The sequence below is a fragment of the Phocoena phocoena genome, chromosome 9 (assembly GCF_963924675.1).
Source record: "Phocoena phocoena chromosome 9, mPhoPho1.1, whole genome shotgun sequence".
In the NCBI taxonomy this organism is placed as follows: Eukaryota; Metazoa; Chordata; class Mammalia; order Artiodactyla; family Phocoenidae; genus Phocoena; species Phocoena phocoena.
Window position 1 is genome coordinate 100,120,382 of NC_089227.1, and position 17,605 is coordinate 100,137,986.

The following is a 17,605-nucleotide window of genomic DNA, read 5'->3' on the forward strand; positions in this document are numbered from 1 at the left end:
CCACCGGGTCCTGCTGGCCTCCAGGCCGTGCTACCTTTCCCCTTGGTACCACCTGTAGGAGCTAGTGGCCCCTCTGCTGCCCCACGAGCCCCCGGCCAGGTCTCCGCACTGCAGGCTTCCCAGCTCCTGCCTGCCACCCGCCCCCGCGCCCCTCCCGGAGCCGCCCTCAGCAGCCCTCTCTGTCCTTAGGCCACGAATGGCGGCAGCAGCGCTTTCAGCGACTACTCATCCTCAGTCCCCTCCACCCCCAGCATCAGCCAGCGGGAGCTGCGCATCGAGACCATCGCTGCCTCCTCCACCCCCACACCCATCCGCAAGCAGTCCAAGCGGCGCTCCAACATCTTCACGGTACGTGCCCGCCCCTCCCGCCTGCCCGGCCGCCTTCACCGAACGGGCAGGGCCGAGCCCCCAGCCCCCGGCCAGGAGGGAGCAGGCAGGACGATGCCACCTGCCGACCTCCATCCCCACTGACGCGCGCCGCTTCCGTCGGCTCCTTACCGGTGCCCCCCGTCCACACCCAGACTCTTCCAGACTGTTCCTCCGAGCCCACGGGGCCGCCCTCAGCGCATCCACACAGACCCTCCTCCCGGCTGCACACACACACCCTCCCTCTCCCCGACCTCGTAGGGCTTCCTGGCCAGCTTGAGGGATCTCTGGACGCGTCTGCTCTAACTCTGAGGCACCCGTGATTCCGCAGTTGTGGACTGAGGCCCCAAGATTGTTTGCCTGAGGCTACAGGAAGCGTTTGCTGGCAGAGCTAGAATGAACAGGGCCCAGGCCTCGAGTCCACCTGCCCGCTCTTTTCATTCTCCCACGCTTCCCACCCGCTGCTGCCATCGGCCTAACGAAGGCTTAGCTGTCTTTCCCCAGGCCTCCATCTCCTGATTCCCTGCCTCGGTCCCCCCACGAGCTCTTCCTTTCCCCCTCCCCGCAGACCCCAGCCCCAGGGTCCCGTGTACCTTCCGCCGTAGGGGCCCAGCCCGTCAGCTCTTAGGTGTCCTGAGCCTGCATCTGACACGCAGTGCCCATCCCCAAACTCACCGTCCAGCTGGGACTTGGCTGGACCATTCCGGGAGTCTTGGGTCAGACACAGGTGGGTGAGCTGCCCGTGTGGACTCTCAGGAGATCGCCCTGTCCTTCTGCGTCACTCCACGTGCCTCTTTCTGAGCATCAGGGCGTGGCTGTCAGTCCAGCCCACCAGGTCAGGCCCCGGCCAGGCTCTCAGGAACCCCGTCCAGACAGAGCCAGTGCTCCCCAGGCCTCGCCCATTCATCCTCGCCTCTGCCTGCCCGGCGCACTTCTGCCCAGTCTGCCTGCCTCTGTCCGCCCTGTGCCTGCCTCGCACCCTCCCCGGCCATGCTGACCGACCCCCTCCCTGCGCCAGTTGCTACCGTGCGCTACAGCCGCCCCCAGCCCCCAGCCCCAACCCTGCCTGGACTCGCAGCTCCCCGTCTCCCGTGCACGCCCATTGAGACGCACAGCGCCTTGGGCTGCCTGCTCGCGCCCACGCCTCCTGCCGCTGCCGCCGCCGCCGCCGAGCCCGTGGGCGACCTGTGTTTGCAGTGACTGCTATCCACGCCCTCAGCACCTGCTCCCTCCACACCATTCTTCACCTCTCGCCTTCCTCTGCCGCTGGTCCTGCACCACCCCGGGGCACGCGCTCTTCCCTCTGCCGCCCGCCCGGGCCCAGGGCCCCCTCGCCAGCGCCTTGGCGCTCCCCGCGCTCAGCTGCCTGCGCTGCGGAGCTGTTTCTGCCCGCCCGCCTCGCCGCGCGCGCGTCCTGGGCACAGCCGGCCCCGGGCCCTTTCATTCTCTCCATCTTCACCGTGGCAACCTTATTTTTTCTTTCCATTGTTTCCATGGTGACCTCACTTGCGCCATTGTCCCCGAGGCAGCCTCAAGACGTGTCTGTCTCTAGAGGTGCATCTCGGGACCTCCCCTTCTCATCATCGCTGCCGGGGCCACCCCCTTGCCCTCCTCGTCCTCCCCAGCAGGGCCACGCCTGTTCTGTGGCTGGCGCCCCCGTGACTCTCCCGCTGGACGTGGCCGCTGGCGTCCCCCGTCTCCCCCATGACTTCATGTTACTCGTTTTGTTGCCACTCTTGCCCGGCTTCCCGTCCTGGGGGGGGCCCCTCTGGGCTCCCAGGGATCCTCTGCTGGTTGGGGCCTCTCTGCTCACCAGCCTGGCTGGGACAGCCTGCGCCCCGCTCCCCACGACCGGCTCTTCTGTCTGGGGACCCGGTGGCAGCGGGCCCATCCACCTTCCTCCCCCCTGGGCCGAAGGGGCAGAGGCCGTGGCGCCCAGGAGAGGCCCGGGGCGGGTGCTGACGGACGGTGGAGCCGCGGGCGGTGGCCCTTGGCCTGCCTCTTCCCGCTCCTTTGGCTGTGCTGCCCCCGCGCTGCGGCTGCGGTCCTTTGCCTCTTCCTTGTGCCCTTGGCTCCTGGCAGCCCGGGTGAGCAGGAGGGTGTAGGGCCCGGAGTGGAGAACACTCCCCGCTGACATGGACTGCCCGGCGCCACCGCTGCCGCCGCCTGCCCGCCCCCCCGCCCCCCCTCCCCCTCCTCTTCATCCCGCCGCCGCCGCCTCTCCCCAGCCGCCTGGGTCTCTGCCCTCACCAGTGCTGACCGACTGTGCGGGGCTTGAGTATAACTTGCCAAAATCTTTATTCTTTCGATATTTGCAGATATGTGCCACTGTTTCCAACTTTTCATCAACAAAAAGGCCTTTCCAACTCCTTCCAAATTAGAAGACCAGGTGGTGACACACAGCACCTCTGGACATTCTCCCCTGTGCGGGGCCGGAGGCGGGCCGGGCCCTGGGACTGCTCTCAGATGAGAAGCGGCCGCCGTGCTCCCCACTCCAGAGACCCACAGGAACCTTTGTAACTAACCCCCACCCCCAGGGAAGGCTAGGAACGCCGGAGCCCGCGGCTGGGGGCTGCCAGGGACCAGCCCTGCTGGACGCGCTGCGCCAGGCTCGCTGCATGGAGAAGAAGGGAGCTCGGCCCACGCCCGGCGCCGGCCAGCGACGAGGCCCAGAGGCCGGGGCGTCCGAGCGCCCGGCCGGCCGGCGGTCCAGCTGCTCCTGGGGGAGCTCCCCCGCCCCTCCCCTCCTCTGCTCCTTCCTGCATGGACTTCTGCCGTTCCTGCTCCGCTCCGGACGCCGCAGCCACGCCGCGCTTGCCTTCCCCTCTCTTGGCCTCCCATTTCCTAGGATCCGCATTCGGGCGGGCTCTGCCCCAGGAGCCCGGCAGGGGCGCAGGGCCTCTTCTGGCCTCTCTCCTCTCTCTCTCCATCCACTGTGCCCCTCGGGCTACGCCGCGGTGCTCGGCGTAATGTGCCATGTGGTGTCTGTGCCGCAGACGGGCCGCTACCCGCTCACTTCTGGACTTTGCTCTCCCTGGTGGTCATGCCCTGTGCTCCCGGCCATGTCCCTCAGCCCCACCGTACACCTCTCCTCGCCCCTTCCCGTCTCTTAACGCCCCAGCCCCCTGGGCTGCGCGCTCCTCACGCCCTCGGTATCTCGTGTCCTTGCTCTTTTGTAAGGGGCGGGCCCGGCCCAGTGACCTGTGCTGCTCTGTATGGTGCCGTGTGTAAGAATAAACCCGTTGGAATACTCGTGGTCTCAGTTCCTTCCCGGTCCCGCCGCCCCGGCCCCGCCCCACTGCTAGGGCCCGCCCAGGAGGAGGGAGGACGGGAGGGCTGGCTGGGGATTCCAGGCGGGCTGCTGACCCCGCAGACCCTGGGCCCCTTTAACACGCCTCTTCTGTTCTCTTCCAGTCTCGAAAGGGTGCCGACTTGGACCGGGAGAAAAAAGCCGCCGAGTGCAAGGTGGACAGCATCGGGAGTGGTCGGGCCATCCCCATTAAACAGGTCAGCACTCCCTTCCCCTGGGGCTGGAGAGGAGCTGAGATGAAGCCCAGGAAATGTTAGATGATGGTTCTTTTCGGGGCCTCTGGAAGATGGTGAGAGAGGCCAGCGCCCTGCCCCTGCCAGGCCTGAATCCTTACCAAGGAGAGTTCTCCTGCAGAGAAGAACTCACAGCACAGCGGGGAAAGGGTGGCCGGAACCCTCACGCTGCCAGTTCCTCCTCACCACCACAGGGGGGCAGCAGAGAGCCGCCTGCCATCCTCAGCTGCGCTTCGCTGGTGGTGGTTCTGGAGGTGGGCGGCCCCGGAGGAGGGTATGGTCTCTCTGGCCTCCCTCCCCTCCTCCCAGAAAAGAGAATTCTCAAAAGAGTACCCCGAGGAGTACGCGTTGAAGGTCTTACCGAGGGCTCTTCCTACCCTGGGTTCACTGGCCCAGCCTTACCGTGTGAGCCTCTGTTTGTTGGTAAAGACGAAACTTAGTGGAGGGGCCACGTCCTGGTAGGGCCTCTCCCTCACCTCCTTCCTGAGTCACTGCCTGGCAGGGCTGGGCCACCCGGTGTTGGATCCTCCCAGACCTCCTGTCGTGGGTCTCTCTGCTGGAAAAAGACGTTGAGTGGTGGAGGGGTCTTTGTGCAGAGCTGATGGTGTGCTGGGCAGGCAGGGCTCTAGAACTGCTAAGCGGGCCTGCTGGCCAGTCCGCTGTACCCACAGGATGCTGCGCTTGGCCCAGATCTTCTTGGGAGCCGGTGGTTAGAGATGCTGTGTCTCCAGGGGCTGTGATGTCAGTTTTTGACCACAGAGGAGACTGGTGTGGCTGGAGCCCCTGAGGTCAGCCTGGCCAGGGCCCTGTGGTCAGGTTTGGCTCTCCAGGCTGGGGCTCCTGGAGCCTGTAGGTAGTGTGACCAGAATCCTGGTGTTAGGGACGGGGGTTTCTGACCGCACAGCGAAGGTCCACTGGGTTTCAGGAAGGGTTTCGGGGCCCAGAGGACACAGTGAGGAGCATCTGTGCTTCAGCCCTCCCCTGAAGTGTCACCACAGTGACGCCCAGCAGGCACTGCTCTAGGTGGGTCAGCCTGCCCGGGGGGCGCGTGGAGGGCCTGGGAGAATGGCGGTGGGCACTCTCCACCCCGTCCCTGTGTGTGTTTGGGCACAGAACTGGTCCATAAACCTGTTGATGGTGTGATTGAGTGTCTCTGGGGCCGTGCTGACCGAGGCCTCCCACAGGGCCCTCGCGGGGCCAGGCAGGGGACTGTCACTCCCGGCTTTGGGGCGTGTGCTCTGAGTACACACACATGCGCATGTAAACATTTAACAGACAACGCTTATCCCCATCCCCCTGCCCCGGCCCGTGCTCTGAAATAAGTTAGCCCCAGACGCCCCCTTTCCTGTCTGGGGTCGGTCTGATTTATCTGCTCCCTGAGTCCCCAACGTGGACGGGAAGGCGGGGCTGTGAGGTGGGGGGTGAAGCCCGGCCAAAGGGGTCAGCTAGGGTACTGGAGTGTCACAGGCCCCGAACCTCAGGGACACTCCGGAGGAGGCGGCACACAGCCAGGAAGCTGCCCGCTGGAGGCAGGTGCCTAGCCGCGCCGACCTCACGGGGGCTGGGGGCGTGCCTGCCGTTGGGACCGCGCGTCCTTCCTCTCCCAGCAGGTCTCCGGGCCAGTGGCCATTACTTGCGCGCCCCCCTCCCTCCTCCCCTCCCCCTCCCCCCCCCCCCCCCCCCCCAGGGCCGGGCTAACTCCTTTCCCGCTCTCCTGTCCCGTTCTTCTCCCCATTCCGTTCCTCTCCTCTCCCCCCCTCTGCTCCTGCTGGGAGTGGAGATTGCATTTCAGTTGCCATTTGCATTCCCAATCAATCCGGACTCCGCAATTAAGCCGGCTGGCGGAGCTGGGAGGGAGGCGGCGGCGGGAACGGGTCCTCTGGGGGCTGTCGCCTCCGCACCGCTCCCATTCCGCCCCAGATTGCTTCCTGCTCCGCCGTGCGCAGCCGGCCGGCCAGGGAGGGGAGCACGAACCCCTGGAGCTCGCTCTCCTCCCTCGGAAGGGGCTGTGACCCGGACGGAGGCGCCGGTAGGGCAGGGCAGAGCGGGCCGGGCCGGTGAGAGGCGGGCTGAGCCTGTGGGCGCGGGTCAAGCCCCAGCGGCCGAGGTCGCTCCTCCCCCGCCCCCCTCCCGGCGCTCCTCCCACGCCCCCTGCCAACGAGCGTCAGAGCAGCGTCGGAGCGTCATTACCGCCGTCCGCGGCGCCGGGGTCTCCTCCCGAGAGGGGCCCGGGTGACGGAGGAGGAAGAGTTCTGGGTAGACAAGGGCTTCCCGCTTACGCCGGCCTCTTCTGCATCCTGGCTCCTGATTTCCTGCTGGGGGGGGCGGGGAGCGGGCCCTGTAGGTGAGTCCGCGCTTCCGAGGAGACTGAGGCCCAGACAGTGACACGACTTACCTGATGTTAAGAGCTAGTTGGTGGCAGAACGGGGCACGGAGTCAGGTTTTCCTTTCCCTTGACCAGGAGGGAACCTGGTGAAGAGGAAGGGACAGAGGAGGGAGGGCGGGCTCAGGTGTGAAAGGTTTGAGAACAGAGGCCCTTGGGGAGCAGGTGGGAAAGGAGGGAGTGAGATGGGGCGCAGGCGAGCCAGCCGTGGCGGCCACTCCCAGGGGAGCGAGGTGGGCCTGGGCCGCCTTCTCCAGGGTCTGGCCGGCAGTCCTCAGGGCCCTGGTCCACAGTCAGGGGAGAGGCGGCGGCTGAACTGTTTCCACGTTCCTGGCCTGTGAGGGGATGGCTGCCACGCCCAGAGGCCGGTCGCCAAGGCTCCTTCGCGGACCACGATGCAGGGGCCGCGGTGGCCTGGGCTGTTCCAGCCAACCTGTCGTCTGGTGAAAGTCCCGTTCACACCCTTGGTCTACAGAAGCTCTTTGTGAGGAAAAGGGGGCCAGATAGCAGCAGCAGTGTCCTTAGGTGGACTGGCTCCAGTGGCGTGACTTCCCGCAACTGCACCTGTCTTTGAGGGCAGGAGGATGAGGATGGGGAAGGGAGTGGGGGAGCAAGGATGTGAAACACCTGTGATGTTATGGCCACCGCAGTCCCTGTTGTGGGGAAAGATGGGGCGGGAATCCCAGCCCCCCTGTTTGTTAACCTCACCCCCTAGGGCTGAGCCTTCCAGTAGGAAGCCTTAGCGGGGTAGGGGGCCATGGAATCCGGGGTTTACCCCCCACCCTCTCTCACAGTGAATCTCTTGACCCCCATTTCCGGCTTGTCTGAGGGCACGGCCCTCCCCTCCTGTAGGAGAGGTCGGCACAGGAGCTCTGGCAGCTCCTCTGCGACCTGCTGGGACTTGGCGTGCTGCCCGCTCTCGCCCAGCCGGGGCAGTCCCGCTGTGAGGGGGGGCTGCCCCCCAGGAGTTCTGCCTAGGAATGTCCAGGGAGCACTGCCTCTTCTTAGCCCTCCCGAGTTTGGGGAGGGGGCCCCACAGGGGTGATGCCGGTCCTGGGGCACCTGCCGCCTGTGCACATCCGTGTCCCATCCCGACCCGAGCTCCATCCTTGGCCGTTCTCCCTTGCTGTCTGCTGTTTCCAGGCGAAAGCCAGTGGGCGAGGGACCGTCGGGGGTTGTCATCAGGGGAGGGCAGCAGAGGCCGTCTGGGGTGTGGGTGGACGCCTCGTCTGCCTCGGTGAGGTCTCGCAGCACCTCTGACACCGCACGGTCTCGGCTGGCTCTTCCCCCGCCCCGTCTACCAGCTGTTCCCCGAGCGTCTGCTGCATCCCAGGAGTGTCGCAGTGCTGAGGGTGTCGAGGAACGACACGCCCAAATCCCTGCCCCTGGGGAGCTCTTGTTCATCCTGGTGCCCATCTAACCTCCACACCCAGTGTCTTATCAGCTCACACGGGAGATTTGGTTGCTGGGCTGTATGGCTGGGTCTTCCCACTGCCTGCCTTGGGGGAGACTGGGCCATTCTGGGGACAGTTAGGGGCTTTTCTGCTCTATTTGGGGCTGCCACAGAGGGTAGGAGGCCCGGGCCCTCCTGAGGTCTCTGTGCTGTCGTTCCACCCCATCCCTGGAGACGGTGGGTGGGAGCATCACTGCTGGGAGGCCATCTAAACCCCCGCCTCCCGTTGCTGACGTAGTTCCACAACCTGGGGGAGAGGACACCCCCCTGCCATGGGACGGTGTCCATGGTAACTGGAGAGGTGGGTTCCAGGCTGCTTCCTGAGGACGGTCAGGGGCAGCCGAGTTCCTTAGATGGGTTCATCCGCCTGGCTCTCCCTGGTTCGGTTTTAGTCCCGTGTGGCCTCTCCATGCAGATAAGCACAGTGACCCGGGAGGATGGGGGGCGGGGGATGCTGTGACCCGTGGACACTGAGACCTTCCTCGTAGCTGTGACGTGCGGGCCTGGCTTCTGTCTCTGATCCGGCCTCTGTCCTCAGGGTATCCTGCTCAAGCGCAGTGGAAAGTCCCTGAACAAGGAATGGAAGAAGAAGTACGTGACCCTGTGTGACAACGGGCTGCTTACCTACCATCCCAGCCTGCACGTGAGTCGGGGGGCTGCGCCTGGGGAAGGCTGGGCGCCGAGGATGAGAAGCGGACGTGGAAGGGCTGACTCCAGGTCCAGAGGGAAGCGACCTTAGCTCAAAAAGACCTTTCCTCGAGAAAGGGCCTCGCTTTGGTGGCTTGGGAGTTGCACAGACTCTGAGACCCAGGCCCAGGCTGAACACTGCACGAAAGCTCTGAGTCTTGGCTGAGCCCTTTGTGTTTTTTTAAAGGGATGACCTTGTCACTCCCTTTCACTTTTTTTTTTTTTTTTTAATATTTATCTTTGGCTGCGTTGGATCTTTGTTGCGGCGCGTGGGCTTTCTCTAGTTGCAGCGAGTGGGGGCTACTCTTGGTTGCATTGCGCGGGCTTCTCACTGCAGTGGCTTCTCTGGTTGCAGAGCACGGGCTCTAGGTGCGCGGGCTTCCATAGTTGTGGCACGCAGCCTCAGTAGTTGTGGCTCGTGGGCTCTAGAGCGCAGGCTTAGTAGTTGTGGCACACGGGCTTAGTTGCTCCGTGGCATGTGGGATCTTCCTGGACCAGGGCTCAAACCCGTGTCCCCTGCATTGGCAGGTCAATTCTTTTTTTTTTTTTGGCGGTACGCGGGCCTCTCACTGCTGTGGCCTCTCCCGCCGTGGAGCACAGGCTCCGGACGTGCAGGCCCAGCGGCCATGGCCCCCGGGCGCAGCCGCCCCACAGCATGTGGGATCCTCCTGGACCGGGGCACAAACCCGTGTCCCCTGTATCGGCAGGCGAACTCTCAACCACTGTGCCACCAGGGAAGCCCTGGCAGGTGGATTCTTAACCACTGCACCACCAGGGAAGTCCCGGCCGAGCTCTTTGGAGTAAACTCACCCCTGGGGACGGTCACCTCTGGGCTAGGCTGGTGTGCGAGTCAGGTTCTGCATCCTACACTCTAGTTGTTTTAAGAGCTGGATTGGGCCCGTTTACATGGAATTGCTCAAGCTGGGGGGGGGTCAGTGTTGCCAACAGTTGTGTCTCTGGGAGCTGCACCATTGGGGTTACGCCTGGGCTCCTGGGATGATGTGGAGCGAAAGGGCAGTTAAGCCAGGGCTGCTGGGGTGGCGGGCCTGCACAGGCCCCCTTGGGAAGAGGAGTGTCGGGGGTACTGTTGGTAGGGCAGAGGGGTCTGGAAGGGTGTGGCCGATGCCCGGGGAGGGGCTGAGGCACGGTGACGGTAGCGTGGCCCCCGTGGCCGCTCCCCCACCCTTCCTCCCTCCGCTCCCCTCACTGCGTGGCTCCAGCGCACAGCTGTCCCCAGCATCCATCTCTGTCACCACCCTGCTGTGGGGCTAATGAGTTCTCCCGTGAAGCCCCTGAAGCGCAGCACGTGGGCTGGCTCCACCCCCGGCCCGGAGGCCCCAGGCCTGCCTCCGAGGGTCCCTCGCCGGCCTTTGAACCTGCACAAGGTGTCCGGGGTCCCCGACCTGAGGCGTGCTGGGGTCCACGGTTCGGCCATAGCTCCATCCTGAGAGCACCACCCAGGACGGCTGAGAAAGCTCACAGGCCTGGTTTGGGCCTTCCAGTGAGGCCAGAGCCCAGCCTGGCCCTCTGGGTGTCTCTGGACCTGGCCCTTCCCCTCAGCTCGGGGCCTCTTACTCCACAGGGCGGGAGCTGGTGCCATGATACTGGGGCTGAGGGGGGTTATAGACGAGGGGCCACGGCCAGGGGCCCTTGGGAACTCAGCACAAAGGCTCCTGGGTACCGTCCTCTCCCCCGTTCTGGCCTCCTCCTCGCCCAGGACCTGGTCCCGCTGCTGAGTCCACGCAGGACAAGAGGCAGCGAGGCTACTGGTAGAGCCCTGATGAGAGGCACCGTGTCTTAGGGAGCGGGGAGCGTCTGCGGGTGCAGCGCCCCCGGCCGGAAAGAGCAGGACCATAGTTTTTCCCAGCAGAGAGGGTCTGGGCCCTCCTGGCTTCCAGCGCCCACAGCCCAGGAGGACACACGTGGCCCTGACCAGGCACCTCCTGGCTGCTGGGCTGGGAGCTGGCCTGTCTGAGGCCTCCGTTTCCCCACCTGTGTGGCAGTGGCCTTCACCCTCGTCTCTGCTGCATCCTTACCTGTTTCTCCTGCTTCACGCTGCCCCCGGCTGGGCACCCTGTGCCCCCTGCTGGTCCCATGCCCCCCCCCAGGAAGGAGGAGAGGGATGGGAGCGGGGTCTCGGCACAGGGAGGAGAGTGCCTGGTGTTGTGCTCGGTTTTGGTTTCGGAAGGGAAGGTAAAGGCCTGAGGGATTGCTGTTTTTACACACAGCTTAACAAACTGGAGAGCAGAGGCTCGGTGGGGTTTGCCGGATCATCAGTCACCCAGCCAGTGGCTGGGCTGTGACTTGGCCCATGACTTTGAGCGTTGCCCAGAGTTTTCTGTAGTGCCAGGAGCGCCTCCCTTCGGGGCTGCCTGCGAGTCACTGGAGAGTTACCACTGGGGCAAGTAAGGTGGCTGGGTGGGTGTGGCAGGGGCAGCCGGCAGCCCACGCGCCCGGCACGGCTGGGCGGCAGACGCTCTTGGAGTCCCATCCAGCGCCGTGCTGCCCGTGAACCGTGTGTGGCTTAGTGTGTCGGGCCCGGGACAGGGTCTGGCGGCAGGCGCTTCCAGGCTGTTGCTGCTTTCTTGCGAGGTGAATCGAAGAGGCTGCCGCCTCTGCTGCCCCCCCACCCCCCGGGGCCGCAGGACACGGTGAGGAGGTTGAGAGCATGGCCTCCCCATCCGTCAGCCCCTCGCTGGCTGCCCTCTGGCTCCGTGGTCAAAGTGCACGTCCTTTCCCAGCTCGCCACCTGCTGGATGCCCCCAGCAACCAGCACGCGCAGATGGCGGCCTCCCTGCCCTGTAGACGCTTCTCGTTCACGAGACGCGAATCAGATTCGAAACCGTGGTGACAGTGAAAGCACGTGCGCGGCCCCGGGGGCCTGAGTTCCCTCCCAAAAGAGGCCGCTCGCCTCGGTTTCCATCCTTGGTGGCCGCCGCCCTCCTGTTGCTATAGCTCTCCCACCTCTGTCCCCTCTTTGCCGTGTTTTCCAGCCTGAGCATGCTTCCCAGCTGCCAGCAGTGAGCAGGGACCCTCCGTCCCCGGAACTGCCCGCTTCCCTTGGAGGCGCCAAGGGAGCCAGAGAGGAAGGCCCGTCCGGGAACTCCTGGCCTAGCCCGGCCTTGCCCATGAGACCCGAGGGCAGTGGTGCTGGGGACCCGCCTCCCGATGGGGGCTGGCGGGATGGGCCGGGCTGCAGAGGAAGGGCTGGCGGGCAGGCCTCAAGCCTCACGCCCAGCCCCTGCCTAGCCCCAGAGAGCCCGCCACAGCCTCTCCCGTTTTGCAGCCAGCGAAGCCATTCACACAATCACCTTCTGTTAATTCTATCTGCAACATCAATTAAATTGTTTGTAGAAACTAATTGAATGTGGCTTAATCACACATCTTAATAGCTTTCCACGCTCTGAACTCGTTGTTAATTCCAGTAATAAAACGAGATGAGAACGCTGGCTGGGTAATTAGCGAGGAGGCTGGGGAAGAAATTGCTGTTTGATGGTGGGTAATAAAGGCAGCCGTGGTGACCGCTCTCCTGAGCAGCCGCTCCCACCGCCACTGCCGAGCCCCCGTTCTGCTGACGGAGGGAAACGCCGCTGCTCTGCCCCGGATGCCCTGTCCCTGCTGCTGCCTTTTGAGCTCCTGCCGCACTCTCCTTGGGGCCGGGCCCCGCCTCTGGGCCTGGGCCTGCAGCTGGCCGGGTGCTGGCCTGCTCCCCACACCCCCCGAGCAACCAGTGCCCGTCCGAGGTGGTCGGAGATGCTGAGGGCCGGTGCTTTCCCCTTACGTTGGTTGCTGGCTCCTTGGGCCTGAACAGAGTCCCTCCGTGTGGCTCTTTTTCTTGGCCTGGAGTCAGCTTTTCCCGCCGTGTCCCAGCCTGGTTATCCCAGGGCCGTCGTGGGGCCTGAAAACTGTTGCAGCTGCTGTGACCTCCTTGTGAACTAGAGCAGCCCAAGCCCCTCCCCCAGGAAAGGGACTGCAGCTGTGCCTTCGGCCCAGCCAGCTGTTGACAGTCGTCTGGAGCCGCTGAGCTAAGATGTGACTGTGTGCGGGGTCCTGGGTGCGTGCGGAAGCCGAGTCGGCGGGCTGTCGGGCCTGGAGTGAGGAGGGCCAGGAGGGTGGAGTCACACGCTGGATGCTGGGCCGAGAGCAGGACCAAAGGGCCAGCGGCCACCGGGTGGGGCCAAGTTTGCTGGAGAAGGGACCAGGGGGACGGAGCCCTGGCAGTGCTCGGCAGAGCGGGGGTGAGAGGTCGTTGGAGGAGAGGGGGTCCTCCCGTGGGTGGAGCCCACCCTCACCGACTTCTCAGTGATGTTGTTCTGTGCTTCTGAGACACGAAGCAGACCCCCTCGGAGCGGGGGGTGCCTGAGGCCAGGCACCCGGCACTGTCCCTCACGCGGGACTAAGTGGTGGCAGGAGGGCACGGACGCAGCGCAAAGCTGCAGGGAAAGGAGCTCCTCCCCTCCGGCTTGCTGTGCCCTTGCTGTCTTTCTGGAGGGCCATCTGCCTGTGAAGGTGTCAGAGCTGCTTGGAGAGTAAAGAGTGAGTACAGGCCTGGCCAGGCCTCCAGGAGCCGGGCTTGACTGGTGAGGCCAGCGTGCTAGTATCGGCGGTGCCCCGGCCTCCCCACGGCCCTCCTGCCGTAGTCCTGCCACAGGCCCTCGCGCTGGTCCCCTGATGACCCGCCCCGTGGTGAGTTCCAGCCCGATGCAGAAGTGCAGGAGCAGGGCTGGTGCTGGGTGCTCTGTTTCCTTGTTCTCAATTCTCTTCCTAACGGGAAGCTCCCACGTTCTCTTGGCTCCTCAGGGCCAGGTGGCCCCTTTCTCCTTGATGTCCTCTTGCTCTTTCACAGGGTGAGGGCAGCCCCTGAGCCCCTTGCCAGCCCGCCCGGGCCCTGCTTCCCAACAGGCAGCACTCCCCATCGGCTCTTTTGAGCAGAGGACATTGTCCCTTTTCCCTGAAGCTAAAAGTTGAGAAGGTAGGAGAACACCTGGGTGACCAGCAGTGATGCTCCAAGTGGGTAGGGTGAGAGGGTTGGGGCCTGGAAGGACACGAAGACGCCATCGAGCCAGATGCTCAGGGAAGCGCCCTGGGTGCAGAACATCCCAGAGGCTCTCTTGAGGGAGGAGAGGCGCCCATCCCGAGTCTGATTGGTGGAATTCCGTCCGAAGTTAAATTGCTGCCACTGGCCCAGCTTCTGCCCCCGGAAGGAGCCTTTGCCACATTTTACGGAGGACGTTTGCTGGGAACTGCCCCGGAACTCGCTGGTGCCAGGGGCAGGGAGACAGGAGTCGGCAGCCTGGAAGGAGAGATCAGAGCAGCAGGGAGAGCGGGGCCCAGGCCGGGCGGGCCTTACGGCAGGCAGCCAGCCAAAGGGCGGGCAGGGCTGTGCTCTGCGTCACCCACCTCCCGCGCCCCCCGGCCCCTCCAGGTGCCACTCCCTGGGGTGGGGCGGTCCCAGGCCGAGGTCGAGAAAGTGGATGGTGGGGCTCGGCACCCAGTGGCTCCCACCCTCAGGGTCCCTCCCCACTCATCCAGTTCCAGGGCCCTGTCGGTACTGACTTGAAGGCAGGGTTGGCTCCTGGGCCGAGGAGGAAGTTTGCCTTCCGTGCAGAGCCTTGGGAACCCAGAAAGCCTGGGCTTGAATCTGGCTGTCACCCGCTGATTGTGTGACCTGGGGCAGGTTAACCTTTGTAAGTCTCAGTTTCTTCACCCGCAAAGTGGGCATCGTAACACCGTCCTCCTAGCTGTCGTGACGATCCCGTGAGGCGGTGTATGGAATGTAGATGTGATATACAGCTGTGGCCCAGTGGACACCTGGCACGTGGCTGGGTGGGCGATGTGATGTTGTCAGTGGTTGTTACTGTTCCTGCCGTTGGGATACTCACTGGTACCTGTGGAACCGTGGACTCGTCTCAGTATCCCTAAGAACAGCGGAAAGAATCAAAGGCTTCCCTGTAACTGTTCAACAGATGTTTATCGTCAGGTGCCATTCTAAGGACTGGGGACTGCTCTAGGCTTTATAAGTTCTCAAAGTCCCAAGTGGTGGTGGGAGCTTCTGAAAATAGGGCTGAAGTCCTTGGTGACCAGCCACCCGGGGCCCGGGGCAACCCAGTCGTCCACATCCCGCGGAGCCTGTCAGTTCCTCTCCTCGACCACGTGCCGTCTCTCCCTAAATCCCATCTTGGTTCATTCGGTACTTGGCCTCCTTTTCGTTGCCTCCTGAGCCGTCTTCCCTAAAGGAGCCCCGAGCCTCAGATCTTGGCTCTCCACCCTCTGTCGCCCCTGCCCCGCTCCCGGCTGAGCCCCGCACCGAGCCGCACGCGGGCAGCCTTGGAGGTGTGCTGTGCGCGCCACAGAACTCGGGCTGTCCCCCTCCTCCCTCCCACCCCCACCAGCAGCACGGGGGAGAGACCCAGGAGTTGGGAGGGTCAGAGGTGAGGTGCTGCCTAAGAGTGACCTGTCCTAACGAGTCTTCCTCTGTCTTGTCCACGTGGCCCTAGGACTACATGCAGAACATCCACGGCAAGGAGATTGACCTGCTGCGGACCACGGTCAAAGTGCCAGGGAAGCGCCTGCCCCGAGCCACGCCGGCCACGGCCCCTGGCGCCAGCCCCCGGGCCAACGGGATGGCCTTGGAGCGGAGTAGCGCCCAGCTGGGCGGGGGAACAGGTGAGGGGGCTGCTGAGGTGGGAGGGGGCGTGTGGCTGCCGTGGCCCCGTTTGTCTGGGAGGGTGGGGCGCGCCGCGACGGGGCCCGGAAGGGAGGCGTGTGGGGCTGCACCCCTCCCCAGCCAGGGCCTCAGGGCTCCAAACACGCCGGCCACCCGGCGTCTTGCTTCGGGGTCAGCTCAGCCAAGCGCAGTTGCCACAACGCTGCCCTCGTGCGGTTAGTAGCGGTGCGGCCAGTGGACCGCCTGGCAGATCAGAATGGGGACAGGTAGCCTCGTGCCGACAGGGGGCATCAGCGTCTGGAGCCAGGCAGGTGATGCTGGGGACGCCGGGGCCCCCTGGCACCAGGGCCACATCTCAGTCGAGTTTGCCGGGCGGGAGGGGACACAGCTGCCTGGGACAAACCTGGTAACCGTCCTCAGGTCTGCAGTGAGAGGCGGGGGGGGGGGGGGGGGGGGTGGTCTTTGCTCAGAGAAGACTGAGTTTAGAGAGAAGCTGGAGGCCGAGCGCACTCTGCCCCGTGTCCAGAAGAGGTGGGGCCTCCTGAGTGTGCCCCTGGTTGGAGGTGAGGGCCCCGAGAAGCCGGCACCCCGGCCTCTTGCGTGTGCCACCACTGCCCCCCAGCCTGGAGGCGCTGCGAGGGGCAGGGGGCGGGCACTGGCCCCGCTGGTGGAGGGGTGCTGGCTGCAGTAGATCTGAAGTCGAGACTATCCTCCCCATGCTGTGTGGATGAGGAAACAAAGGTTCCGAGAAGTTAAATAATGTGTCTGTAAACTCCCACAGGAAGTGGTGGAGCTGGGTTTGAACCTGCGCGTGCCTGACTTGGGAAGCGATGTTCTGTCCCCTAAGCCCTTGAATTAGACAGAGAGGGAGCTAGCGGACGGAGGGAAGGAAGGAAGGAAGCTGAGGACAGAAAGACAAGAAGGATGGGTAGGGCGCCAGGAGCGGCCTGTGGGGCTGCACTTGGGGGCGGGGAGGCGGGCCCTGGGTGTTCTGCGTGGGGCGGGGGCAGGGGCGGGGCCGCTGGGGAAGGGAAGGGCCGGGGCGGGGCTGGGGACCTCGCGGAGCTGCCTGTGGACTGGCTTGGGGTTTCTCAGATGACACCAGAGGGAGCATGGAAGGGGAGCGTTTCCTTGCAGGCAGGCAGCAAGGGGAAAGCTACCTGTTCCCTCAGAGGAAGGGAAGCCTTAAGACACTCGGTCCTGTCACATTCCTGGTCCCTGAAGACCTTCACCTGGGGAGCGGAAGTGGTGCATGGAGAAGGGAGTGCGCGGCACACTCACCCACGTAACTGCCAGTACCCGCAAACGCTCGCCGACGTCCCCGGAACACATGGCCAGGCGCCACCGGAGCCGCGTCCCCTCCGCCGCGCGCCGACCTCGCACACACTCACACATGTCTCCGCTCACCGGGCGATGTTAACATCTCATTATCTTTGTTACTGTAATTACATTATCCGCTGCTTTATGCAGAATTATTCTCCGAGGACTAATTGATGGCTCCATGTTTAATTCATTAATCATTAGCATCAAATTCGACAATTATGGTGCATACTGATTGTGGGATTGCAGGCGTAATGAGGGGAGAATTAACAAAGGAAAGGGAAAGCGCTTTCCCTCCCTCGGGGTTTTGGGTTGGGGGGCTTGAGGAGGAACTTGGGCCTGTGCTCTCTTTGGGTGGGGCTGAGGGGAGGGGGGAATAAGATCTGGAACCCGGGGCGCGGGGGGAGATGGAAGCAGGCGAGGGGTGGCGAGAAGCACAGCATCTGAGAAGTTAAGACCCTAGGCTGCTCCCCTGGAAGGTTTCCTGATGGGGGTCGGTGCGGGGGGACCCCAAGAAAGGCTAACTTTGCAGGGACCTGTTAGGCAGGGTGGGAGGAGCTGGCACAGGTGCCACACGTATGTTAACAAGCACTTAACTGTGTGTCTGGTCCTGCCTGGGGTGTTATGACAGATACAAGAGAAACACAAAACCCGCCCCCACCATTCAGTCTCATGCTGTCCCCGGAGCGAGCCTGTTCCTTTACCTTCTAGTGGCTTCCGCGCGCATCTTCCTGTCCCCCGGATTCCAGAAACTTGACCCCTGTGCTTGCGGGGCTGGTCCGGGGCCTGGTGTCAGCCGCTCGCCCCTCCCTCCGGCTTGTTCAGCTTCAGGGCGAGTCTCTGCCTGTCACTAACCCCGGGCACCCGGCCAGCTGCCCAGCTCTGAGTGCAGACCTCCCTCGGCCGTGGCCTTCTGGCCTCAGGCCCCACCCTGTCTCAGGTCGGCTGAAGTGAGAGGGCAGTGTCGCTGTCCACGGCTGGGCCTGGGGCCCGGGGGCCGTTGCCACCATCTCCCCACGGGTGACTCGGGCCCGGGGAGGGCGCGCACTGCTGCCCCCACCGCCCCGGGCTTGGCGCTCCTGGAGCCTTCGATTCCCCTGGCTCTGCTGTTCTTCCCCGATGGGAAACGAAAGATTAATTTTCTCCAGCCCCAGAGGATAATTACTAATACTAATTAGACATAATT

At 64.3% G+C, this 17,605-nt stretch overlaps 1 protein-coding gene across 7 annotated transcripts in view; it reads left to right on the forward strand.

Annotated features, from left to right (window-relative positions):
- Positions 1 to 17,605, forward strand: part of AGAP3 (ArfGAP with GTPase domain, ankyrin repeat and PH domain 3) — a 55,870-nt gene that overhangs the window by 32,457 nt on the left and 5,808 nt on the right. For 3 of the 7 annotated variants that reach the window (XM_065883836.1, XM_065883838.1, XM_065883837.1), the window contains 4 exons: positions 190 to 348; positions 3,781 to 3,873; positions 8,284 to 8,388; positions 14,930 to 15,098. In XM_065883836.1, coding sequence (XP_065739908.1) covers positions 190 to 348; positions 3,781 to 3,873; positions 8,284 to 8,388; positions 14,930 to 15,098 — 526 coding nt within the window. Of the gene's footprint in view, positions 1 to 189; positions 349 to 2,684; positions 2,748 to 3,581; positions 3,594 to 3,780; positions 3,874 to 8,283; positions 8,389 to 14,929; positions 15,099 to 17,605 lie in introns of those variants that run through there. The other 4 variants (XM_065883842.1, XM_065883840.1, XM_065883841.1 and 1 more) reach the window with 3 other exon arrangements.